The sequence below is a fragment of the Panthera uncia genome, chromosome B1 (genome assembly GCF_023721935.1).
Source record: "Panthera uncia isolate 11264 chromosome B1, Puncia_PCG_1.0, whole genome shotgun sequence".
Taxonomy (NCBI): Eukaryota; Metazoa; Chordata; class Mammalia; order Carnivora; family Felidae; genus Panthera; species Panthera uncia.
The window spans coordinates 161,494,866-161,522,085 of NC_064811.1; the positions used below are offsets into that span (position 1 = coordinate 161,494,866).

At 39.5% G+C, this 27,220-nt stretch overlaps 1 protein-coding gene across 1 annotated transcript; it reads right to left on the reverse strand.

The window, feature by feature from the left end:
- Positions 1-3,038: 3,038 nt before the first annotated feature.
- CHRNA6 (cholinergic receptor nicotinic alpha 6 subunit) lies at positions 3,039-18,774 on the reverse strand. Its single transcript, XM_049632498.1, has 6 exons — positions 18,358-18,774; positions 16,548-16,687; positions 7,698-7,742; positions 6,670-6,779; positions 5,590-6,568; positions 3,039-4,245 (listed from the first exon to the last, which is right to left on the reverse strand). Exons 1-6 carry the CDS (start codon positions 18,434-18,436, stop codon positions 4,114-4,116), a joined length of 1,485 nt encoding a protein of 494 aa, XP_049488455.1. The 5' UTR covers positions 18,437-18,774; the 3' UTR covers positions 3,039-4,113.
- Between the last annotated feature and the right edge of the window lie 8,446 nt (positions 18,775-27,220).

Consider the following 27,220-nt stretch of genomic DNA (forward strand, 5'->3'; position numbering starts at 1 on the left):
GAAAAACAGCATGGCAGTTCTTTAAAAAATTAAACATAGAACTACCATATAACCCAACAATTCTACTTCTGGGTATAAACTCCAAAGAACTGAAACTCAGAGATTCTTGTATGCTCCTGTTCATAACAGCATTATTCATGACAGCCAAAAAGAAGAAGCAACTCAAATGTCCACTGATGGATGAGTGGGTAAACAAAATGTTGTAAATACATACAATGGAATATTATTCAGCCTCAAAAAGCAGATAAATTCTTTTTTAAATTTTTTTTAATCTTTATTTATTTCTGAGAGAGAAAAAGAGAGAGCAGAGCATGAGCAGGGGAGGGGCAGAGAGAGAGGGAGACACAGAATCCAAAGCAGGCTGCAGGCTCTGAGCTGTCAGCACAGAGCTCGACGCGGGGCTCAAACTCATCAACTGGGAGATTATGACCTGAGCTGAAGTCAGATGCCCAGACAACTGAGCCACCCAGGCGCCCCACAAATAAATTCTTATGTCAACTCTACTTCATTTTTTAAAATTTAATTTATTTTTTTAATTTACATCCAAGTTAGTTAGCATATATTGCAACAATGATTTCAGGAGTAGATTCCTTAATGCCCCTTACCCATTGAGCCCATCCCCCCTCCCACAACCCCTCCAGTAACCTTCTGTTTGTTCTCCATATTTAAGAGTCTCATATGTTTTGTCCCCCTCCCTGTTTTTATATTATTTTTGTTTCCCTTCCCTCATGTTTCATATCTTAAAGTCTTCATATAAGTGAAGTCATATGATATTTGTCTTTCTCTGACTGACTAATTTCACTTAGCATAATACCCTCCAGTTCCATCCACGTAGTTGCAAACGGCAAGATTTCATTCTTTTTGATTGCCGAGTAATACTCCATTGTATATATATACCATGTCTTCTTTATCCATTCATCCATAGATGGGCATCTGAGCTCTTTCCATACTTTGGCTATTGTTGATAGTGCTGTTATAAACATTGGGGTGCATGTGCCCCTTTGAAACAGCATACCTGTATCCCTTGGATAAATAGCTAGTAGTGCAATTGCTGGGTTGTAGGGTAGTTCTATTTTTAATTTTTTGAGGAATCTCCATACTGTTTTCTAGAGTGGCTGCACAAGTTTGCATTCCCAACAGCAGTGCCAAAGAGATCCTCTTTCTTTGCATCCTCACCAACATCAGCTGTTGCCTGAGTTGTTCATGTTAGCCATTCTCACAGGTGTGAGGCAGTACCTCATTGTGGTTTTGATTTGTATTTCCCGGATGATGAGTGATATTGAGCATTTTTTCATGTGTCAGTTGGCCATCTGGATGTCTTCTTTGGAGAAGTGTCTATTCATGTCTTTTGCCCATTTCTTCACTGGATTCTTTGTTTTTTGGGTGGGGAGTTTGATAAGTTCTTTATAGATTTTGGATACTAACCCTTCATCTGATATATTGTTTGCAAATATCTTCTCCCATTCTGTTGGCTGCTTTTTAGTTTTGCTGATTGTTTCCTTTGCTGTGCAGAAGCTTTTTACTTTGGTGAGGTCCCAGTAGTTCATTTTTGCTTTTGTTTCCCCTGCCTCCAGAGACGTGTTGAGTAAGAAGTTGCTGCGGCCAAGGTCAAAGAGGTTGTTGCCTGCTTCCTCCTCAAGGATTTTGATGGTTTCCTATATTACATTGAGGTCTTTCATCCATTTTGAGTTTACTTTTGTGTATGGTGTCAGAAAGTGGTCCAGGTTCATTTTTCTGCATGTTGCTGTCCAGTTTTCCCAGCACCATTTGCTGAAGAGACTGTATTCCATTTCCTGCTTTGTCAAAGATTAGTTAGCCATACGTTTGTGGGTCCATTTCTGGGTTCTCTATTCTGTTCCATTGATCTGAATGTCTGTTTTTGTGCCAATGTCAACTGTACTTAAATTCAAATTAATTATTTTTTAAAGGCAAAGAAATTCTGACACATGCTATAACATGGATGAAACTTGAAGACTATACTTAGGGAGATAAACCAGTTACAAATAGTGTATGATTTCACTCATATAAGGTACCTAAAATACTCAAATTCATGGTGACAAAGTAGAATGGTGGTTGACAGGGGTGACAGGGTGGGGAGAGATGGGATGAGAAGTTGCTATTAATGGGTTCAGACTTCCAGTTTTACAAGATGAGAAAGTTCTGTGGATAGATGGTGATGAAGGCTGTACAACATGGTAAATGTACTTAATGCCACTGAACCGTATCCTTAAAATGGTGAAGACGGTAAATTTTGTTATGTGCATTTTACCATAATTAAAACTTTTTAAACAATGATATTAAATATTGATTTGGCTTAGTACTAAGAAAAATGTATGAAGTAAACCAAACCCATTGTAAGAAAGAAAGATAAAATATAGATATGATCACAAATATGAGAGGCAGTAAACATACTTTAAAACAGAGTTCCAGCTCAAGTTCAAGACCTCTGCCTGTGAGCCTTATGCTCCTGGATAAGGTAGACAAGGAAGAACGAACATGAGGTAATAGAAGTTATGGAGTATCAACACAATGGAGATTATGCAATCATAAAAAGTATACTTCAATGTAGAGGCCATTTTTGGGCAACGGGCTTGAGCAATGGAAACCTAAGCAAGGCAAAAGGGCCCATGAGGACTGCCAGCCATTAAGTGACCCACCTCAAAATGGCCATAGGCCCTAATTGACCAATGGGCTACTTACAAACAGGCACAGGTACCAAAAAAGAGAAAATTGCATATGTTCCCCATACCTCCTCATCTTCCAGCTTTAAATATGACCTCTACCCACTGCCTCCTTGCAGGCAGTCTCTCCTCTGCTGTCCTGCTCCCTGGCCCTGTATTCAATAAACCTTTATCTCTGTTGTTCTGCCTTGGATGAAAATTCTTCCACTGCCCGCACTGCCAGCCCCCACAAAGTCAGGACACCCCACATTCAAGGCTACGTAACATCATGGAAAAATGTCGCCTGACATGTTTTGAGAAAACAGCAACATACAAAATTAGAAGGTAAAATTGAAGTGTAAAATTATGGGTGCACAGAGAAGAGGATGAGACAAGAAAAGGCAGAAATGAAATTAGTTTCTTTGTTAGGGTAGATTTATTTTTTTCTGCTTTGAAATACATCTTTAAAATTACAATAATATTTATACAACAAACATGAAGATAAATTAGAGTGGAATAAAACAGAATTCCCAAGGTGCTCCTTCTCAGAAAAGGTATTGCTCCAAAAAGGTACAAAATCACAATTTCTTGCAGAAGAAATAACTTTATTTGCAGTCTCAGCTACAATGAACATATGGAAACTGCTGGCAAGAACAGACACCTCTCTGACCTGCCGCAAAGCCTGCTTCATGTTTGCATGGCCATACCACATCATGCTTTCCTTATTTTGGCTGCTTTTGTTACATTCCCATGATACCTGGTCTTGGAGATCTTTGTGTTTATGACTTTTCCTAAAAAGCTGCAAGCACTTGGGGACAGAACCCATTTCTGTTGTGCTTGCAATGCCTAGCACAGTGCTGGGTTACCACTCAAGCTGCTTGCCAGATGAATGCTAACTTGATGCAGCCTGCTGAGATCGACTCTGACTACCTGCTATTACTTTTTGCCAATTAATATATCAAAAAGTGTTGAAGTGTGTGAGTACATCCCAGAGGCACGTATTAGAAAGCAAGCACATAACAGTTCCCAAGCATTGCAGATGCCAGCAAGGTACAAGCTCCAGAGTTTTGTGTCTGGCATGTGTCAATATACTGACAAGTAGCATAAACTGGAGGTACAAGAGAATGCCTTTTTAGCATGGCTTTGATGTTGATTACATGGCTTGTTGTATTATGGGTTATGTCCCTGGAAGTCAAACATGTACAGAGAAGAGAAGCCTGTGGGTGCCACCAACTCTGGGCTCCAGTGTTATCAAACATCTTAAATGTGCTCTGTGCTACAAAGGAGGGCATTCAGCCTCCAAATTTGCAATATAGTCCTCTTTTTCCATCTAACCATCAGCTTCAGTAGATGGGGGACTTAGGTGGAAAGCTTTATGTCCCTTTCCTCATGGAAGGGAACATAGAACAAATACAGCATCTGTAAGTTTCAAAAGATAAAAGGAAAATACATCCTAAGACTTTCCAGTGTTCCCCAATAGTGGCTGTAGAAATAGCCCTGCAGTTCCAAACACACAGACAGTTATAAACACCCAAAGAAATACTCTGTCCACCACCATGGCTACGTATTTCCAGTCGTCTTCTACCTGAAAGGCAAACAAAAAGTCAAAGCAATGTTAAAAAATTGAAACTAGGTAATATGCTCTGTTTCATAAATAAGCTGCTTCCTTTTCAAAGACTTCCTTGGCAATTTTTGAAGAAAATAGCGGTTTTATCGTGGTTAACCCATGTTGCCTATACAGTTCATAGAAGAACTTTTGTTTTGTCTGAAGAAGGTAGATACACATGCCCCTTTGGTGCCTCATACAGATGGCTAGAGAGTAAGCAGGATTCCACAGGTGAGAAATGACTTTTCCTGCAAAAACCATTCCCAAGAATGCTGCTCAGACAGCTCAACTTTTGTCATTGGCACCACTGGATATTCTGACACCTTGGCAAGTCTGGAAAATGGGTTTGAGGCAGGGGGTATAGGACATGAGGAATGGAGGACACTTTATCAGGAATAGGCAGCCCTCTAGAGCTCAAAGTCATGCTGCTTGTGGAGAGTTCATTGCATTTCTCACATCCTTCCAGTTCCTGACCTCCAACTCATGCCTGAGACTTAACATCTCAGATTGGGTCTTGAGGGCCCTACCTGGTGGTGTTTAAGTCAACAACAACCTTCCCTCGATTTTATGAAGATGTTACCATGAAGGCACAGTTCTGGGCTCACTTGTCCCATGATGCATCCCCTCCAGCCCCTAACTTGTGACTTGCAGTCATAGTATCCTCCCCTGCACCAACGGTGTGGACTTCAGGTCTCAAGACGTCCTTTCACCAGGAGATATGGATGCCAGCAGCTGCAGTATAAGGTCAAACCCAGACACCTGGCGTAAGTTTTCAGATGCCCTCAGCTTGGGATATGGAAAATTGGCATGATTTTCTTGAGCTCTCTTTTTGGAGGATGGGGGACGTTCGTGCTGCTATAGTTAGACTCTGGACAGCAAGAGCAGAATATGTTGATGCTAAGAATATCCCTGAGGTTCATTCAATAAACACCTAAATCCCTCTCAAGTAGAATAAGTGTGGTTGGAATTTCAGAGGACTCACTCTGCCTGCCCCCACCAGCCTCAGACTGCGGGCTGCTCTGCAGGAATTTCATCTGTCACTGTATTTAAGAAACAGTTTCATTAACCAAGTCTGTTTTGAATATTTATTTTAACTAGATTTCACCTGAGTTAACATTTCTGGAGGTGGAGATTTGCTCTGAGGCTATTACTTTACTCCACCCAACCCCCAGGTCACTTCACCTATAACTGCATAATGATAGAGCTGGGTCTTAGAGTACTGTTCCCTGGCCCTCTTGTGAACAGAACTCCCAATGAAGATCTGATCTTAGGTCTGGTCTAAGCCAGCTGAGGGATGCCAAGCTAGAGGAGACATGCATTTACCTTCTTTGTTTCATTTTGGTTCTTCATGTTTTCTGCTATGAATTGTACACTGTTAATTACATCTTCAACATCAGGCAAGTGCTCTGAATTTTCAGTCATCCATTGTAAAGGCTGATGACTTAATCTTCTCTTGCTGGTGGCAAGCTCACTTGATTTATGACAGTGGCAGCATTCTTTAGGAAGTTTGGTCTCTCTGCAATTATCAAAATTGACTTTGGTGGGCCTACCAGAAATGCCTTTGGAATTTTTATCTGAACTTGTCTCCTTCATCTTGTCCAGAGGCCTCTTCATCATCAAGATCTGGGGTAACAGCTGGAGGAAAACTGTCTTCACCCACTTGGGCATGGTGTGTGTCGTTGGGGTGCGATAATGTATGTTCAACACAAACACAGTCACCGCAATGGACAGGGTGACAAAGATCATGGTGAACAGTAGGTACTCACCCACCAGTGGGATCACAAGAGACGTGGATGGGATGGTTTCCGTGATTACTAGCAAAAACACAGTCAGAGAAAGCAAAACTGAAATACAAAGTGTCACCTTTTCACCACAGTCAGAAGGGAGGTAAAAGACAAGCACAGTTAGAAATGAAATAAAGAGACAAGGGATGATCAGATTAATGGTATAAAACATTGGCAATCTTCTAATGTAAAAAGAATAGGTTATATCTGTGTATATCTCCTCACAACAATTGTATTTTATGTCATGCTTGTAGCCAGAGGCATCAACAATTTCCCATTCGCTGTTTTCCCAAAAATCATTCATATCCACTTTAGATCCAATGATTAGAAGATCAATTTCAGCTTTGTCATATGTCCAGGAACCAAATTTAAGGGAACAGTTTTGATGATCAAAAGGGAAAAAAGTGATATCCATAGGACAGGAACTCTTGAAAATAGCTGGTGGAGTCCAGGTTATCATGCCATCATATTTAAGAAGAGCTTTTGTCTTGCCTTCAACCTGGAAGTCACCAACAGCACTACAAAGTAAACCAGACACCATTAGTAACACCCCCTTGCCTGGGTCAGCATGTACCAAAGGCAACTTTGGAACAAGTCTACTGCTGTCAAAACCCCATACTTGTTGTAGAGAACGATGTCAGGCTTCCATATCTTATCTGCAGGAACACGAAGAGTCTCAATGCCATCATATTCCATTGGGTCCCAGCGCAATTTATAATCATTCCATATCTAAAGGCAATAGAAGTCAGTTGAATAAAAAATTCTTAGTAACTTACAGGGAACTTTCTTCCCATGTTAATTCTATGTTGGTTCAGTGTTTTGAAAAAAAAAATAAGTTCTCATTTAAAGAATACACTGGAGGACACCTGGCTGACTCAGTTGGTAGAACATGCAACTCTTGATCTCAGGGTCGTAAGTCCAACCTCACTTTGGGCTTGGAGCCTACTTAAACAAAAATAAAGAGTGCATTGGTTTCTATCAAAAGTTGGGATATTAAATCCATGAGGAATAGGGGGCTAGTCAGCTGGGCTGATTTTGGCAAATATAAATCATCTGACATTAGATAATTAACTATTGATTATTAATTAGCTGACCAAGGTTATAGACTCAACTTCCATGTTCCATAAACTGTATTCACACTGGAGTAACAACTCATTTCTAATATCAAAAAGATAGTTCAAGTGTACGATAATGAGTTTGTTATAAATCTGTGTAAAAGATTAAGACAAGAAGGAAGAATGAAGTGGTATAACTGATAAAAACAACTGGTGGGACTCTAACCCACGTGTTCTCATGCTCAGTTCCTTACTTCCCTTGGCCTGGTGCAGCAGAGTCAAAGACTGGGCAAGCTTCTGACACTGGGGCTCAAGTTACAGATAAAAATAGGAGACTTGAGGGCAGAAACCGGAAGGGACAGGTCTCTATGTCCCAGAGAACTTTATCACTATGTTTTTGCACCTGTGAAGTTTGTATCAAGCAGCTGTCCCAAAGCGAACTCTAGGCTTTGGAGAAAGATTATAGTTTATACTCTGTTATAAGTTGGAGATGGAAAGAAGTAATTCTAGTGGAATTTATCCATTAGACATTGTTAGGCTAACACACAAGTAAGACAGGTCCAAGAGAAGGACATGTGATGCAGACACATACGTGACGTAGCCACAGATTGGTTTCCATGATCTGGTTTACTTCATCCTGGGAAGAAGAAATAATATTTTTAGCCTTAAATGAACTTGCTAATAAAGGTGGCTCTTAGAACAAGAATTACAACAAAAGAGAGCCAAATCTGAGTTATTCATACTAACAGAGGAAAACAAAGAAGACTAAAAAGGCAACTTATAAAATCCATCCAGAAATATGATATTTTCACATCTGGTTCCAACTCTGTTGACTTTAAAAGAAAATGTGGCTTAAAAAATGTCTTTCAAATCTTAATTAAGTCTGACCTCTTCACTGAAGCCTTTCTGACCACCGCAGCCCATTAAAGGTGTCTGATTCCATGAAAGAAAGGAGGAAGAGAAGGGACAGTAGAAAGGAGACAGGGAAAGTACTGCAGATGGTGATAGGTATCAGAACTTGGTTCATTGTTTTTACTGTATTCTTCCCCCTTCCTTGAAAACCTCCCTCTTCAACTGTGCTCACCACTCTCTAGGCTCTGAGTCCTGAGCCCAGTTGCCTTTTGAAATGTCAGCCTCTGCTCACCATGGAGTTTTCCAGCTGGAACCTGCCACTCCACTTCAACACATCTCAACTCTCATCTAAGCCATGCTGATTGCTTCAATTATTCATTATTCAAATATTTATTGAGTACCTACTATGTGCTCTATAAATTCTGGGACTACAGCAGTAAACAGGATTGAAAAAACCTCTACCTTCATGCATCTTTGGAGACAAAAAATCAATAATAGATATATAATATAATGTGTGATAGTTATAAGTCCCTGTGAAGAAAAATAAAGAGAGATGGAGTGGTGTGTGCATGCATACACACACACACACACACACACACACACACACATCTTTTTTAGACAGAATGATCAAAGAAGGCTTCTCTGAGGAGGTTTAAGCAGGTACCTAAATGACTGAAGAGAGTCATACAGCTATCTGGAGGAAAAACATTTCAGGCCAATATCCCAAATACAATGTGTTCCTAAGCAGCTACCAGCCTTCAGTGGGAAAACTACTGAAGACACTCCAGAACCTTCAGCAACCTTACAGCACAGCAGCTTGAAAGCTATTGGGTGTTCCAGTGACCATCAGTGGGTTCCCCAAACTTACCAACGTTGCTTTATAATATACGTGAACACCCTCAGAGTAAACGAACTCAACTGTGGTTGACAGAGCCATGGCCAAGACTGACACCAAACTGCTCTTTTTCACTGAGCTGCTCTGTAGTTCTCCACTCCCCCTGCCAAGCTTCCTCCTTCAAATGTGTTTGTGTCTAGTCATGGTAAACCCCAGGGTTTTAAAAGGTCAACAAAAGGAGTTACAATCATGGTTTCTTATTAGTCAAGAAAAGCAAAAAAATAATAATAATAAAATTAAAAAGGCTATACTTATCCATTGGCCAAGTATTACCCAAGCCTAAGGTAATTGCCTTCTGCTCATGAGAGGGTGATGCTGTGATCTATAAATTCCAGCAGGGGCCATGTCAATAAATCTGTTGGCTGTCAATCAAGAATGGACTAGCTATACAGTCTTATGCATCCTCTTTGTATTCTGTGTTCACAGAACTAGTGTACACTGTTAACTAGTATTCAAAGAATTAAAAGCTGTTGGCAATATCATCCTATCAATATCTCTCTCTTTCCCCAACACTTCCACAGGCTGGTGAGACTCAATGTGGTGTGGACATTCTTAGGGGTGTCCGCCAACTTTATGGACCAGGACTTGGTCTGGCAAGTCTTGTTCTCCATGCAATTCTGTACCACACTGATGATCATGAGCACTACCATCAGACAGCCCAGCTGGAGGAAGCAAGGACCTAAAATACCACTCCACATTCCTGAGACCATTGCTCTGTATCTCTTTCTTGGGAAAATAAATTAGTTGGCACCCTGCCTGTATTAAAGGATTGGAGTTATAATTTCAAAAGGATTAGCTTCTGAAGCAGCAGAGATTGAGATCAGAAAGCCAGGTTGGCTACACTTTATAAGCCTTTAAGTTAGTCATTTCAGATAGTGAGGCCATCAAAACACTACACAGGGGCTTTGTCTTGGATCCCTGTTGGGGGGACAGCAGACATACTCTTACACTGAAAGATCATTCACCCAGAAAACCTTCTGGCCAGAGTCATTCTGTGTGTTTGCAGCAAACACACTTCCATGTAGAGAAGCAAAAAAGGCCTTTGTTAAGGCCTTTGATAAGGGAATTGGTAATTGCTCATCCTGACTGTCCTGCATCACAGAACCATCCCCAGAGCTCACCATGGCTCAATGACAATGAATATGACCCTCAGGGACTTCTGGTGCCCCCCATGAGAACAGGTAGCTTCCAATACACCAATAAGAATAGCTATATTAATATCTGACAAAGTAGACTTCAGAAAAAAAATTACTGTAGACCAAGGACATTATATAATGATGGAAATATAAAATCACCAGGAAGACATAATGATCCTAACTGTATACACACCAAACACTAGTCTTAAATTACATGAAATAAAAATTGATGAAACTGAAAGAAGGAACAAACTCCCAAATATAGTTGGAGACTTCAACACCATCCCCCTCAGCAACCAACAAAACCACTAGGGGGGAAATCAGCAAAATATAGAAGATCTGAAGAACATAACCAACAGGATCTAATTGAAATATATAGAGCACTTCTTTCAAAAGCGCAGAATACACATATATTTCAAGAATGCATGGGATATTAACCAAGATAAACCATATTCTTACCATGGGCCATAAAACAAACCTCATCAAATTTAAAAGAACTGAAACCATACAATGTGTTTTCTGACTATAATGGAATCAAACCAGAAACCAACAACAAAAAGACAACAGGAAACTCTCTAAACCCCTAGGAATTATACAACACACTTCTAAATAATCCATGGGTCAAAGATCAAAATGGGCTTAAATCTCAAAGGAGATTTTTAAAAATACATAGAACTGAATGAAATGAAAACACAACATATTAAAATATGAAGGTCATTGCTAAAAACAATGTTGAAAATAAAATTATAGCATTATATGTTTACATTAGAAATGAGGAAAGGTCTCAAATCAATAATCCAAGTTCTTACTTCAAGAAATTAGAAAAAGAAGCACAAAATGAGCCCATAGCAAGCTTAAGGAAGGAAAAATAAAGATAAGAGTAGAAATCATGGGGCACCTGACTGGCTTAGTCATTGGAGCATGCAACTCTTGATCTCCAGGTCATGAGTTTGAGCCATATGCTGGGTGTAGAGATTACTTAAATAAATAAATAAATAAATAAATACACTTTAAAAAAAAAAGAGTAGAAAACAATAAAATTGAAAAAGGAAAACAATAGAAAAAATCAATTAAATAAAAAGCTAATTCTTTGGGATGGGGACCAATAAAACTCACAAACTTGTCTCAAGATCGACAAAAATAAAAACAGAGAAAACACAACTCACCAACATCAGGAATGAAATAGGAGCTATCACTACAGATCCTGTGGCCATTAAAAAGAATAGACAATATGATAAACAGCTTTATTATACAATCAAATTTTTAAAAGAAATAGACTAAAACTTCAAAAACCACAAACTATCCAAATTCAAAGAAGATGAAATTGACAATCTAAATAGCCTATAGCCATTTTTAAAAATTGAATTTGTAGTTAAAAACTCCTGGAAAAGAAATCTCTAGGCCTAGTAGGTTTCCCTGGAGAATTCCGCCAACTATGAAAGAAGAATCAATATCAATTTTACACAGTCTCTTCCAGAACATAGAAGAAGATGGAACAATTCCAAATATTTTTTATAAAGCTATATTACCCTGACACAAAATCCAAACAAAGATAATACAAAAGAAGAAAATTACAGATTAATGTCTGTCATGAACTCATCAATAAAATATTAGCAAAGTGAATCCAACAATGTACAAAAAGTTATACACCATGACTAAATGAGATGTAAAGCTGTTCAACATTCAAAAATCAATCAATGTACTTTACCATATCAACAAGGTAAGGAAGAAAAATTATCTGATCATATTAATGGTTACAGAAAAAGCATTTGACAAAAATTCAACATCAATTAATGATAAAAACTCTCTGAAAACTAACGAATAAAGGAGAACTTTCTCAATTTGAAAACCTCTATAAAACACCTACAGCTATCATTATACTAAAAGGTGAAAGACTAAACAATTTTCCTTAAGATTGGGAACAGGGCAGAGATGTCCACTCTCACCACTCTTATTCAAAACAGTACTGATAATTCTAGTCAATACTATGCAATAAGGCAAGAAAAAGGGAAAAAACGGCATAGTTTGGAAAGGAAGAAATAAAACCATCTCTATTTGCATATGACATGGTTGCCTATATAGAAAATCCCATGGAATCTATAAAAATACTGAAACTAATAAATGATTTCAGCAAGATCTCAGGATACAACATCAACATATAGAAACCGATTGAATTTCTGTATACTAATGATGAACATGGAGAAACCAAAATTAAAAGTACAATATTATTTTCAATTGCCTTAAATAAAACAAAGTACACATAATAGTACATGGACAATAAAACAAATATACACATAATAATATATGGACAGGATCTGCATGCTGAAAATTATAAAATGCTGATGAAAAAAGAGTTAAATAAATGGAGAAATATCCTGCATTCATGGATGGGAACACTCAACATAGTAAAGATGGCATTTCTCCCCAAATTGATCTATAGATGAATGCAATTCCTTTCAAAATCCCAGCAAGCCTTTTTGTATACATAGGCAGCTTATTTGAAGGCATAGGCCCCAGAACAGTGAATATAATTTTGACAAAGAAGAATAAGGTGATAGGATCACTCTGGCCAACATTAAGACTTACTATACAGCTACAGTAATCAAGATTGTGTGGTATTGGTGGAGGGTTCATCACATAGATCAACGGAATAGAATAGAGGACCTGAAATAGACCTGAAATAGACCCATACAAGTATGCTCAACGGATTTTTCACAACAGTGCACAACCAGCTCCATGGAAAAAGGATAGCCTTTTCAACTAATGGTATTGGAGCAATTAGACACCCATAGACCAAAAAAGGAAAAAAGCCCAAGTCTCACATTTTATACAAAAATTAACTCAAAATGGATCATAGTCTCAAATGTAAAACATAAATAAAACTTTTAGAAAAAATATATGAGAAAATCTCTAGGATCTGCAATAAAGGCAAGGAATGGTTAGGCTTAACACCAAAAGCACAACACATAAAAGGAAAAAGTGATAAATTGGATCTCGTCAAAATTGAAAAGTTTGAGTGAAGGTCCATGTGAAAAAGATGAAAAGAGAAGCTACACACTAGGGTAAAATACAGCTGACCCTTGAACACACAGGTCTGAGCTGTGTGAGTCCACTTACATGTAGAATTGTTTACACTACAGTGCTATAAATGTATTTTCCCTTCCTTATGATTTTCTTAATGACATTTTATTTTCTTTTACTTTATTGTAAGAGTACAGAATATAACACACGTAACATACAAAATATGTGTTAATCAACTGTTGATGTTATCAGTAAGGCTTCTGCTCAACAGTAGGCTATTAGTAGTTAAGTTTGGGGGGAGTCAAAAGTCACATGCAGAATTTTGACTATGCTGGAGGCCGATGTCCCTAACCCTTGCATTACTCGAGTTAACTGTATTTGCAAACCACATACCTGGCAAAGCATCAGTATCTAGAATATAGTAAGAACTCTCAACACTGAACAGTTAAAAAAAAATCAAACAATCCAATTAGAAAACGGGCACAAAAACATGAGGAAACATTTTACCAAAGAGGATATACAGATGGCAAATAAGCACATGAAAAGATGTTCTATATGATGAGTCATTAGGAAAATGCACATTAAAACTAAAGAGATATTATTATATACCAAACGGAATGGCTAAAATAAAAAAATAGTGACAACAACAAATACTGGTGAAGATGTAGATAAACTGGATCACTTATATATTGCTGATAGGAATTTAAAAGGGTACATTCACTCTGGAAAGCATTTTGGCAGTTTCTTTAAAAATTAAACACACAACTACCGTATGACCCAGCAATTGAACACCTGGGGATTTATCCCAGGAAAATAAAGATTTACGTTCTCACAAAAACTTGTATCCAAATGTTCACAGCACTTTTATTTGTAACAGAACAAAACTGGAGTCAATACAAATGTTCTTCAACCAACAAAAAGTAAATAAACTGAGGCACATCAATACCATGGAATACTACTCAGCAACAAGAAGAAATGAGCTATTGATATAATCAACAACTGGGATGAGTCTTTAGAAAATTATGCTGAGTGAAGACACCTGGGTGGCTCAGTCAGTTAAGTGTCTGGCTTTGCTCAAGTCATGATTGCATCTTTCATGAATTCAAGACCCACACTGGGCTGTCAGCACAGAGGCTGCTTCGGATCCTCTGTCCCTTTCTCTCTCTCCCCCTCTCCAACTCGTGCACACGTGCTCTCTCTCTCTCTCAAAATAAACATAAATTTTTTTTTTAATTATGCTGAGTGGAAAAGCCAATCCCACAATGTTACATACTGTATCATTTTTATCTAACTTTCTTGAAACGACAAAATTTTAGAAATTGAAGACATATTAGTAGTTGCCACTGGGAAACTGGGCAAAGTGGGATCTTCCTATTATTTCCTACAACTGCATATGAATCTACAAGTATTTCAATAAACAAAAATTCAACTTAAAAAAACTACATTTCCCAAGTCTCCCTTACAACTAGAAGTTGTCGATGATATAGGAAGCAGAAGATATTAGTAGGACTTTTAAGAAAACTCCTTAAGGAAGTCACATATGTCTGTTATGTCCCCTCCTCCCTTCCTCCTGCTTCTTACGAAGGATGTGAATATGATGAGTGAAGATCAGCAGTTATCATGGACCATGAGGTAACACTGAGGGAAGAAACCATATGCTGAAATAGAAAGATAGGAACCTTGCTCACTGTCACCATGTATGGTTTATGCTTTTAGCATCGTGGTCAGTGTGATTGGCATCCCCTGGAGTTTTGCAGTGCCCAGCCTAAGCAACTGAACACAGTGGTACAATCACCAACACCACAAAGCCACCTGGCGTTAACCTTCTAAACTTTTAACCTTTAGATTTCTGTTACACAAGAAAGAAATCAATTTGTTTTATTCAAGCCATGTTATTTTTAAGTCTCTGATAGCGACCAAATGCAAATGTCAAAATCTGTATTCCATTATCTCCACACACCATCCTCAGAACAATGTCCTGAAAGGGTGTATCAACCAGGAATTTGAAGTGATGCTGTATAGTGAAATAGACTGACTTCAGGTGAAACTTACTTTATAATACTCCACAGCAAATTATGGCTCCCAGCCCAGTAGGAGACCAGTAATCAGTACAACACTATTTGGGGGTGAAAGGGATCAGACTAGGTACCAAATAAAATGTTTTTTAAAGAAATGAGTATATCCATCTATACAAAAGAAAACTGTGACTTTTTATTTTTATTTTTTTAACCAATATGTACCAGTATATACATACTTCCAACCTGGGTCAGAAGCTAGAGGACCAGGCCAGGGTCAACCTAGTCCACCAAGAAGCATGGACTGGAGAAACATGGTGAGCCTTGAGTTCACATCTGTAACTAAGGTCTTTCCTCCAGTGAACCTGAAGAACCACCACTGTTTCCTACAGGGCAAGTCTGGAAAGACAGAAGGTTCCTTCCGTATGCATAGGCTGGGACTGATAAGATGAAAGGGGCTCCCTTTGTAGTCTCAGGAGCTCTAGCATCTCTCTCTGGAGATGCTTTAGCCTCCCCCTACTTCCTGAGCCTGCCTATTCCTGGAATTTGGTTGGCAAGCCAGCGCTGTCCCCTCCTACGCTTTTGAGCCCAAAACCCTGCTCTGTGTTATAAATACCAGGCCCTAATACCTCCTCTCCCGGCAACTAGGGCATGAAGATTATTCAAAGGAAAGAACTGTAGTCACTTGTCCTTGAACATAGTAGCAATAAATTTAAGAACTCCAAATTGCCATCTGTTTTCTCAGGGCTGGATGGAAGCTATATGAAAACAGGTGATTGTTTTCTTTCTTGCATAACATAGAATATTTAAAGCAGTTCTTTTTCTTTTCTTTTTTTTTTAATTTGTTAATGTTTATTTATTTTTGAGAGAGAGAGAGAGATGGAGTGTGAGTGGGGGAGGGTCAGAGAGAGAGGGAGACACAGAATCCCAAGGAGGCTCCAGGCTCTGAGCTGTCAGGACAGAGCCTGAACCCATGAACCACTAGATCATGACCTGAGCCGAAGTCGGAGGCTCAACCGACTGAGCCACCCAGGTGCCCCAAAACAGTTCTTTTTCTATAGAGTAAAAAGAACATGAGCTTTGGAGTTGGACAGGCCCGATTAAGATTTCAGTTCCACCATTTTATAATTGTATGACCTTGGGAAAATTCCTTCCTGAGCTTCCCTTCAGCTATAAAATGCAAATGACAGCCACTAAGTGTAGACACAGTGACTGGTGAATAGGTGCACCATGAAGTTAACTCCCTCTGTATTATCCCTTCACCTCTCTGTTTCATAAACTGGTTCTGAAAGCACTTCTAGAAAGACCCTGCCTTGATGTAAATAATTACAGCATCAATGTCTTCTTCCCAGCAGGAAGGCTTTGAAGAGCCAGCATTCATGTAGATGTGTGTTTGTTCATATTTTAAAATTTCTATATTTACCACGTGCAATAACTGGGACAGTGTTCAGGAATTGCTCTGCCCGCACCCCCACCCGAGTCAAGGGTTCTCCAGGTACACGTGGTGAACTGGCAGCACTTACCACATTGGCCAGCTGTGTGATGGCCACTTCAAAATGCACCGTGACCGGTTCAGAAACGTTTTCCACAGGCCTGATGAACTGGTTATAATGAGAAAACAGTTTGTGAAAGAGCCTCTCTTCAGATGCACAGCCTGCAGAGCCTGCATGGCCAAGCAGAGAAAGAGTTAGAAAGGCCAAGAGGGTGTTCACAGATGGGGAGGTTCTGGCAGCTCCCATCGCCAGGCCACTAGGACAGTGGGGTGTCCCAGCCACATGAGCGCTCCCGCCCCTGTGTTCTGTCCACCCACACAGGCTTCCCCTGGTGCCCATTGTACCTAGCCTCTCAGAGCCCTGAAGATAAGAAGAGTAATGCCTACATCCCAGAACTATTATGATATCAAATAAAATACTATTGTAAGAGCACTTTTACAAGTCTAATGCACCACAAATACAAAGGGACAGCATGAGCTCCAATTTTTGCTTATGTCATTGAAGATAACTCACGTTACTGATCTGGTTTTTAAGGAAGAGTCCTGCATTTTCTGGTCAAAATGCTGATCCAACCACCTGTTTCTACAACCAACAAGGTGTTTAGCTGGGGAACCTCCACCAAGCAAACCGAAATAACTAGTAAGTTTATTAAGACCTTAGCAAGCCGTATTTCTTTTTAAAATCTGATTCGGATTCAATTATTTAGCAGACTTGTGTCAAGTGCAAGGTTTTTAAGGCAAACTTATTTAATTGGTTTTAAAAGAATTCAATACTAGCTCTTAAATAACAGCGTTTTCAGTCACTAAAATTTACACAGTTTAATGTGAATGTCTGTATTTTTCCAAGAATGCATCAAAAGCAAGATACTTGCCTTCATTTGACATTATTCATTTCATTAATACCCCTCTATATTTTCCCTTATAGAACTCAAATTTGACATCAGAAAAACAATTCTACAAATTTCCAAAAGGGATTTATATCTTGAAAGAAGAAGATTAAAGGCACTGAAAACTCATTTGTCAAAAATGAACAAAAGGATAGCTGTTATATTACTAAATAAAGAGTCGTTGACAAATGCACTTGGAAACAAACTCTGAGATTTCATCAGGAAAAAACAATTTTAAATGTGAAATAGTACTCTTGCCACCATAATTAATAATGCTAGAAATATTTCTATGTAAAATAGACAATAAAAAAATCCTCTCCACTACTCCATTACCATTTCCCCCTCTTTGAGATATTGTAGATAAACCCTCTGTGAATCTTGAAGAACAAGTCCCCTGCAAAGCTAACATGGGAATGTGGTTTTCTGCAGCAGAACAGCACTTGTCTATTTCCAAGTCTTAACTTTTAAAATGAATTATCTTACTCTTAGGAAACATTCCAGCATAGTAATATGACATGTTTCCTAAAACAAAGATGATTACCTTCAAAATGGAAGGGTTCATGGACTAAGTCTCAGCTAACAAACAAATCATAGTTGTAAAAAAAAATTAAATACAAATACAGATAAATCAGTTGAATACATCCATACCAGAGATGGATAGAAAACTGCACCACTATTATTACCATATTTTTATTGGAACAATAAAATAAGATATGGTTTACAATGTTTCATTGTCTTCCCTGCACCATCTCCAAAATCTCATGTTCAGTGTTAAAACCTAACCAATAAGAAATAGGTTAATTAACAGTTATAACAGTAGTAATTCCTGTGCAGACCCTCTACATATTTACACAAAGAATATTTCATCTCTGCTCAATCAAACACAATTAGAAAAGAAGAATAAATATATGTAGCTGAAAAGAGAATATGAGATAAAGCAGAAATAAAACCTACCTTTAAAGAAAGGTATGAACATACACAACCAGAGACACAAACCAAAGTGAAGGAATCCCTGGCCCTCGCTGGTCAACATGATTAAAACACACTTTGATTTCTTTTTCTGGTCAAAGGATTGTGGAAAACAAAGAGCTACCAGACAGCCACATGCATCAGACCTTTAAATCATCAGAGTCCCACTGCAATCCATGTGTGTCTTCCGTGAAATAAAAACATTCACAAACATAACACGGATGTTCCCAATATCAGAGACTGAGGCCAACAAAAGGGCAAATAAAAAGAACTCAATCTGATGTCAGATGAATCATCACTTTCCTGTCACCCTAGATCTCTTTCGTGCAAGAACAGTGAAGAAAAGCAGTGAGAGAACGCTAAGCAGGCAGGACAGAGAGAGGACGGAAAACACTGCCTGCCTTTGATCTTTCTGTAGTACAGTCTCAGCAGTAATCCTTGGGAGAACTAACACCCATTTACCGACCTCCAAGTCCAGGTAAAGCACGTGCTAGGTCCCAGACAGTATGGTCTGATTCACTGAGTTGTCTAGTTAATCAAGGCTTACCCTTGTTATTAGAAAACTTTCTAAAATATGAGTCTCTTTTCCTGTCTTAATAGGTGTGGTTTAGACAGAACAGCACTCATCTGATTTTGCCTGACTCCAGGGCTTCTAGTGTCTTGTCTTTCCGAGGTCAGAAATCACCATCCAGGATTAGAGATTAAGTGTCAGAATGAGAAGGATGAATACCAAACACAGGATGCCACCTGGACAGCCCTATATTTATTTAAACAACCCTGTCACCAACTGGTTTTCCTGGAAGTTTCTTCTTGCTTCTGTAAGTTCAATGTCAATAGGATTCTGGTAAGATTTTGGTGTTGGTTAAAGAGAAGTTAGACGCACAACAAAATGAAAAGGCAACCTGCAGAATGGGAGAAAATATTTGCAGCCATATGTCTGACAAGGAATTAATATCCAAAATATATAAGGAACTCAATATCAACTCAATATCAAAAAAAGTCCAATTTAAAAATGGGCAACGGACTTGTATAGACATTTTCTCAAAGAAGACATACATATGGCCTACAGGTATGTTGAAAGTGAGTCACTAATCATCAGGGAAATGCAAATCAATCACAATATGACATTACCTCACACCTATTGGGATGGTTATGGTCAAAAAGACATAAGGTAAAAAGTGTGAGGGTGTAGAGAAAAGGAAACCCTTGTGCACTGATGGTGGGAATGTAAACTGGTGCAAGTGCTATGGAAAACAGCATGGGGGGGAGGTGTTCCTCAAAAAACTACAAAGAGAACTGCCAGGCACACAGGGCCCGCCATTCGCTTGGCTCATGCCTTTGCAGCCACCAGAATTGCCTCTGCACCTGAGAGGAAGATTGTGCGGGAGCCAGTGAGAACTCTCTTCCTGCTAAGATGTCTTATAGTGTGCTGATTAAAGTCCTACAAGAGGCTGCGGGTCATATCATGACATGTGAGACCAACACTGACAAGATGTATCATGGGAAGCTCAGTGGCAGGGAGGACAACATAAACTGCCAGATGTCCAACATCGCGGTCCCATACAGGGAAGGTCCAGTGGCACAGCTGGAGCAGGTGTACATCTGTGACATTAAGATCTGCTTTGTCAGACAGATACCATATGTTTTCACTCTTATGTGGATCCTGAGAAACTTAACAGAAACCCATGGGGAAGGGGAAGGAAAAAAAAGAAAAAAGAGGTTAGAGTGGGAGAGAGCCAAAGCATAAGAGACTCTTAAAAACTGAGAACAAACTGAGGGTTGATGGGGAGTGGGAGGGAGGAAAGGGTGGGTGCTGGGCATTGAAGAGGGCATCTTTTGGGATGAGCACTGGGTGTTGTATGGAAACCAATTTGACAATAAATTTCATATAATAAAAAAATAAAAATAAGATAAAAAACAGAAAAAAAAAAAGATCCGCTTTCTCACTTCGCCTGACATGCTGACAAATGTGCCCATGTTAAAGAGCATGAAAAAGGGGCGCCTGGGTAGCTCAGTCGGTTAAGCGTCCGACTTCAGCTCAGGTCACGATCTCGTGGTCCGTGAGTTCGAGCCCCGCGTCGGGCTCTGGGCTGATGGCTCAGAGCCTGGAGCCTGTTTCAGATTCTGTGTCTCCCTCTCTCTCTAACCCTCCCCCGTTCATGCTCTGTCTCTCTCTCTGTCTCAAAAATAAATAAACGTTAAAAAAAAATTTTTTTAATAAATAAATAAATAAATAATAAAGAGCATGAAAAATAAACACCAAGGCTCAGGGTCTGGCCGAGGAAAAGCTGCTATGCTGAAGGCCCAAGTGGCTGCAAGAGGAAGAGGATGTAGAACGGGGTGTGGAAATGTCTTCCAGAAATAAAGATAAATTTATCTGTTAACAGAACTTTGTGCTATTTTTTCTTTTAGGTTTTCTGGGTTCAGGGGTGTGTGCACTTATGCATATATTCTAGGTTTTCTTTTTGACATCTTTCACTTTAGATCAGATCTAAATATATATGGTGATGATGGTTGGGTCTTTTTTAATATTTCAAAAACAATAATAAACATTAAAATTTTTAAAAAATTCCACATGATCCAGCAGTTTCATTTCTGGATATATATCCAAAGGAAATCAGTATCTCAAAAAGATATCTGGGGGCGCCTGGGTGGCTCATTTGGTCAGTTGGTTGGGTTTCTGACTCTCAATTTCAGCTCAGGTCATGATCTCAAGGGTCAAGTGTTCGAGCCCAAGTCGGACTCCCCACTGACAATGTGGGGCCTGCTTGAGATTCTCTCTTTCTCCCTCTCTCTCTGCTCCCCCCCCCGCTTGTGCTCTCTCCCTCAAAATAAATAAACTTATAAAAAATTTAGAGAGATCTGCACTTCTCTGTTCATTGCAGCATTATTCACAATAATCACCATATGGAAACAACTTAAGTGTCTGTCAATGGATGAATAGACAAAGATGTGGTGTATATATGTGCATGTGTGTGTGGAATATTGCTCAGCCATGAGAAATTCTGCCACCTGAGACAACGTGGATGAATCTGAAGGACAGTGTGCTAAGTGAAATAAGCCAGACACAGAAAGCCAAATACTGTATGATCTCACATATGTGTGGAATCTAAAAAAGTCAAACTCATAGAAGCAGAGAGTAGGCTGGTGGATAAAAACTTCCACCTATAAAATTAATCAGTTCTGGTGATCTAATGTGCAGCACAGTGACTATAGTTATTACATATTTTAAATGTGCTAAGAGAGGGGTACCTGGCTTGCTCAGTTGGTAGAGCATGTGACTTTTGACCTTAGGGTTGTGAGTTCGAGCCCCTCTGTAGGGTGTAGAGTTTACTTAAAACAATAAAATTTAATTTTAAAAAATGTTTTAAGGGGCGTCTGGGTGGCTCAGTCGGTTGAGCATCCGACTTCAGCTCAGGTCACGATCTCGAGGTTTTCTAAGTTCGAGCCCCACGTCGGGCTCTGTGCTGACAGCTCAGAGCCTGGAGCCTGCTTCGGATTCTGTGTCTCCCTCTCTCTCTGCCCCTCCCCTGCTCATGATCTGTCTCTCTCTGTCTCAAAAATAAATAAAACATTTTTAAAAAATTAAAAAATAAAAAATAAAAAAATGTTTTAATTCTTCTAAGAGAGGGATCTTAAGTGGTTTCCTCAACACACACAAACACAGTTGGTTACTAAGTGAGGCAATGGATATGTTGACAAGCTTGACCGTGGTATCATTTCATAATGCATATGCATATCACATCATCACATTGTGCACGTTAAATATATACAATTTTTATTTGTCATTGGACCTCAATAAAGCTGGGGAAAAAGAAGAGAAGTTAGACCCGAAGATGATCCCTCAGGGCCTTCCCATCCAAACGTTCTGTGACATCATCACAAATGTAGCACATTTTGCCATTGTGCAGAGTTCAGACCAATGACTTTCCTCAAAATTCTATTAACCTCATATCTCTTGACAGAATGAAAGAGGAACCAACATTTAGCACCAAACTCAGACCAGGCCAGTGCTGGCTGACTGCTTCAGACATGTCATTTTAAGATGTCACTCAAGCACTTCCTTAGCAGATGGGCTTCTGTCCTTTGCTGAAGTATCCTGTGGAGTTTGGAGAGAATTGAAGGTGATAAAGAGTAGAAGCCTGGACAGCACTTTACCATGAGGGATAACGTGCCACATCACACCCCAAAATAGCACAATGCCTCACTTGTTTTTAGAGTAAAACCCATATCAAGTTGGCTGTTTTCCAAAACACCAGCAATACCCTCAACCATTTCTATTTCTTAAGCTTTGATTCATTTGTTCTTCACACTTTCTAACAGATGCACATTGCAGTCTGTCAAGAAAACTGTTGTTTTACATCTTTTGTTTTATCCAACAATTCTTCTCTATAGCCATCACCTGTCACTTTAAAGAATCACTCCAGGGGAGCAATCCTCTGGGATGGGCCCCACATCAGCTCTGATTTCCTACAGGAGCAGTCTGTCTGTCCCCATGAACCAAGTGCAGAGTGGGAGGACCAGGGACTTTATGAGGGGAGGTCACAGAAGAGCCTCACTGGAGGTGAAGAATACAGAGGGAAGAGATTGGACTTTGGAGTCAAACAGACCTGGATTTAGATTCTGGCACTGATACTTGGGGGATATTTAGACAAGTTACTTAAACTCCCTTAGCTCTGTTTTGAGAAAAATGTGATTAAATTCAGTAATATAAATCATTTAATCTCTCCCTATCCATTTTTTCATGTAATTTTTGTTTTAAATAACTCATTTAAGTAATCTCTGCACCCAGCATGGGGCTTGAACCCAGGACCCCAAGATCAAGAGTCACACACTCTGCCGACTGAGCCAGCCAGGTGCCCCTCTTGCCTTTCACCACTACAAACAGATTAACACAATTAAGTAGCTCTTGGGCCTGAACTTGTAGGAAAAATGTGCTGTATTTTAAATGCTTATATAGAATATACATTCTCCTATTCAAAGGAAATTTTATACTATCCTTCATCATCAGAAAAATTTTAAGTTTTGTAATTCAATTATGGGTTTGCCTCCTGCTTTAAATTCTTTCTGAAAATTGCAGGGATAGAAGTTAAAACCAAACACACAGGAGAAAAAAAAAGCGCATTTAAAAATTTTTTTTTTTTTTTTTTTTTTTTTTTTTTTAGAGAGAGAGAACAGAACTTGCATGCATGCACATGAGAGGGAGAGGGGCAGAGGGAAAGAGAGAATCTTAAGCAGGCTCCACACTCAGCATGGAGCCCGATGCAGGGCTCAATCTCATAACCCTGGGATTACGACCCATACCGAAACTAAGAGTCAGACGGTCTACCAGCTGAGCCACCCAGGAGCCCCCGAAAATTTTTTTAAAATTTAATTCAAGAAACAAAAGCATTAAAGACATTTTATCTTTTCCTGGTGTTGCTGGTTGCCATTTCATGTTCACATTCCTGTAATTAGTTTAACTGCATTCTTGAACCAACCAGAAGTTTAATGCTGGTCATGGTTTTTGGAGGTGAAAAGGCTGAGTGAGAGGTTACCCAACATGGGAAGAGTCCTGTCTTGCCCTCCCCACTCTCAGCCCCTTCATTCCTCTTAGCCTGTTCCAAAAGGAAAAAGGAAGAAGCAATGGAACTTTTTTCAAGGTCCATGAAAACTATGGACCCTATGCCTCTCCTCCATCCCCTATGCATACCAAACACAATTTGACATCTAATTCCTAGAGATTCCTAACCCTGGGGAGGGGGTAACCATAGCCGGTTTTATGGTTTTCCCACTTTCTGTTCCCAGTGACTCCACATCCTCCCTTTATAAAATAACATTCTAAAGAGCTAATGTGTAAGGAAATTGATAAGCTTCAGAGACTAATTGTTGGGTTCCCTTTATTCGGGAGGGAAGTGGGGCACAAAGCCCAACTCAGGGCTTGACCTCACAATCCTGAGATCAAGACCTGAGCTGAGATCCAGAGTTGGACGCTTAACCCACTGAGCCACCCAAGCGCCCCTAGTTCCTTTTTCATTTTTATACGTAGACGCTAACTTCAATTTGGAAGTTTTTCTGAGAAAAAACCCAAACAGTGATACTGCTTAATATGAAACTTTTAATTATTAATATTTTTAAGCACCCCCCCCAGTTGTTAAATTAAAGTCATTGCTTCGTTCATTCTAAAAACAAGGGCGACTATTTGATAAAACTCTATAAAATTGGTTATGTGCTTATTTGAAGTCTGAAGGGTTTATGGCATAGAAACTGCACGGATGAACATTTTGTTGACCTTTCTCCAACTGTCAGTTCGCTTTAAACTCAAAACGAGAAGACTCTTCAGTTGTCCCTAAAGAAATGTAAAGGAAATAACACTTTAAACATGTATTATTTATAAATCCATTGCAGCAAAACATCATCAATAATTTAATGATCCCATATGCTGGTTGTTTTTTTTTTTTTTAACTACTGTCATTAAAACTGTCACATGTTCAATATCCTAGTCAGTAGTATTTCACATCCACCTCACTTGACATTTCCCACACAGGAAAAATAAAACAGCAGTAAGGTAAGTATTCAAATTAGATGCTAATTTTAGACCACGAAGAAACATTTAATAAATAGCTCATAAGAGAGACTCGAATTAATCCTTACGATACCTATGTTTTGTCCACCTGAATTTTTTTTTAAAGAGGAAAGCCTTAGAACCTAGGGTGGGGTAAAGCAGTGAAAGAAAGTTGAAACTGGGTTGAAATGCTAAGATCGTGCATAGCATTGATGGATCCTTCTTAGCAGCCTACATGCCAATCAGCAGGCTAAGTAAGCCCTTTACATTCTCTCTTTTAATCCACAGTAACTCTAGGAAGTGAGATTCAATGTCATAGGTGAAGACACTGACACTCAAGCAGGTCCTTGCTTAAAGGTCCAATGGCTGAGTTAGGATTCCAATCTCAGTCTGTCTGAATCTACAGTTACGCTTTCACCTTAAAGCTATATTCAAGTTCTTTTAGATCTATGAATACCTTATAAGTTCAATATATTTTTAGAGGGTTGTTATTGAAATGGACCATGGTTAGCACTAACTTCATTTGCATTCTCCATGGATCCTTCACATAAGCCAAAGTTAATATATAAAGGGAGTTGTAGTGGAGCACATAATGCCAAACAGAAATGAAAGACCAGAGATTGCCCCCACTTAAGTCACAAGCTGACATCAGGCAAGTTCCCAAACCTGGGAGTGTGGGTGATGGCAGCCACATCACATCTTCGGGGGTGCTGTTGCTGGCTGTGCTGTGAAGGTCGATAGGCCAAGCACTTACTGGTGAAGGGCATGATGGGCCACACTCTTCCAGCCAGAATGATTCCTACACAGACCTTTGGGAATTCTGTAACTTCCCTCCAGGCTTTCCTCTTCACTAAATGGGCAGCAATTATCTCTGGGTTCTTCAACTTAGAACGGAATGTGCTTAAATCATAAATCCCCTAAAAGGAAAAATCAATTCAAGGTTACCATCGTCCCAGAACCCAGCAGTAATAGAATTGTAACAAAATTTATCACACTTACAGTAGACCCAGCTCTATGGTGGTAAATAGGAATAACAATGCCAATTTGTATCCATTTCTGAGGGCTGTTCTAACAAATGACCACAAAGTTGTTGGCTTAATGCAACGGAAGGTTACTCTCTTGCAGTTCTAGAGGCTAGAAGTCAGAATCAAGGTGTCAGCAGGACCACGCTCCTTCTGGAGGCCTTCAACTACGGTCCTATTGGGTAATCCAGGATGAACCCTTCTCAAGATCCTTAACTAAGTTACATCTGCAAAGCCCCTTTTTCAAAGAGGGTAACATTTACAGCTACCAGGGGTTAGGGCACAGACACATATATTTTTTGCCCGGGGTGGGGGGGGCACTATTCAACCCACCACAGAATCTCACGGGATTGTGGTGAAGATTTAATTAGAAAGTGTATGTAATAGCAGCTACTGAAGTGCTATAGGGGCAAATACACATTCATTTTCATTTTCCAGAGAACAGTGCTCTGACGTGTACAACGGACTTTGCGGACCAGTGGGGAGGCCCAGAAAGTATGACTGCTTTTGTATAGAGTGGGAGATTCCTTGTTCTTTCACAGAAGACATTCTGAAAAGTCCTGATTTTCCTGATTAGTAGTTCAAATGCTAGTGTGCATCAGAATCAAGGGTAGGAGGCAATCTTAAAAGACCAGTAGGTTGGGCGTCCAACTCTTGATTTTGTTTGGGTCATGAGCTCATGGTTCATAAGACTGACCCCCTGAGCTGCATGGGGCTCTGTGCTGACAGCGACGAGACTGCTTGTGATTCTCTCTCTCCCTCTCTCTCTCTCTTTTCCCCTCCCCTGCTCTCTCTGTCTCGCTTAAGATAAGTAAACAAACACTAAAAACAAAACAAAACAAAAATAAAACAACAACAACAACAAAAAAAACCAAAGATCAGATTCTGGGGGACGTCCCCAGAAATCCTGATTCACCGGGTCCGGGACCTGGCAACCGCATTTTTAAAAAGCTCTGTAGTTGATCCTGACGCAGGTGGGCAGTGGTACACACGTGAGGAGCTCCTCCAGTGAGCTACGGGATTTCCACACGGTCCATCTACGGTGTGCTTCTGTGATATTATAGAGTTAGACGTTTCTAGGACATACGTGTCCCCACAAATGCATAGGTTGTAAAACAGAAATGTTAGAGATATTCTGAAGTTGCTATACAAGCACTGTGTTTTGTGTGGAAAAGCTCATTCAACATAGGTGTTTACTTAAGTCCTACTATGCTTTGGGCACAAGGATAGATGCTAAAACATAGCTGTAGAAAATACACATTTATGTTTTCAAGTAGCCATG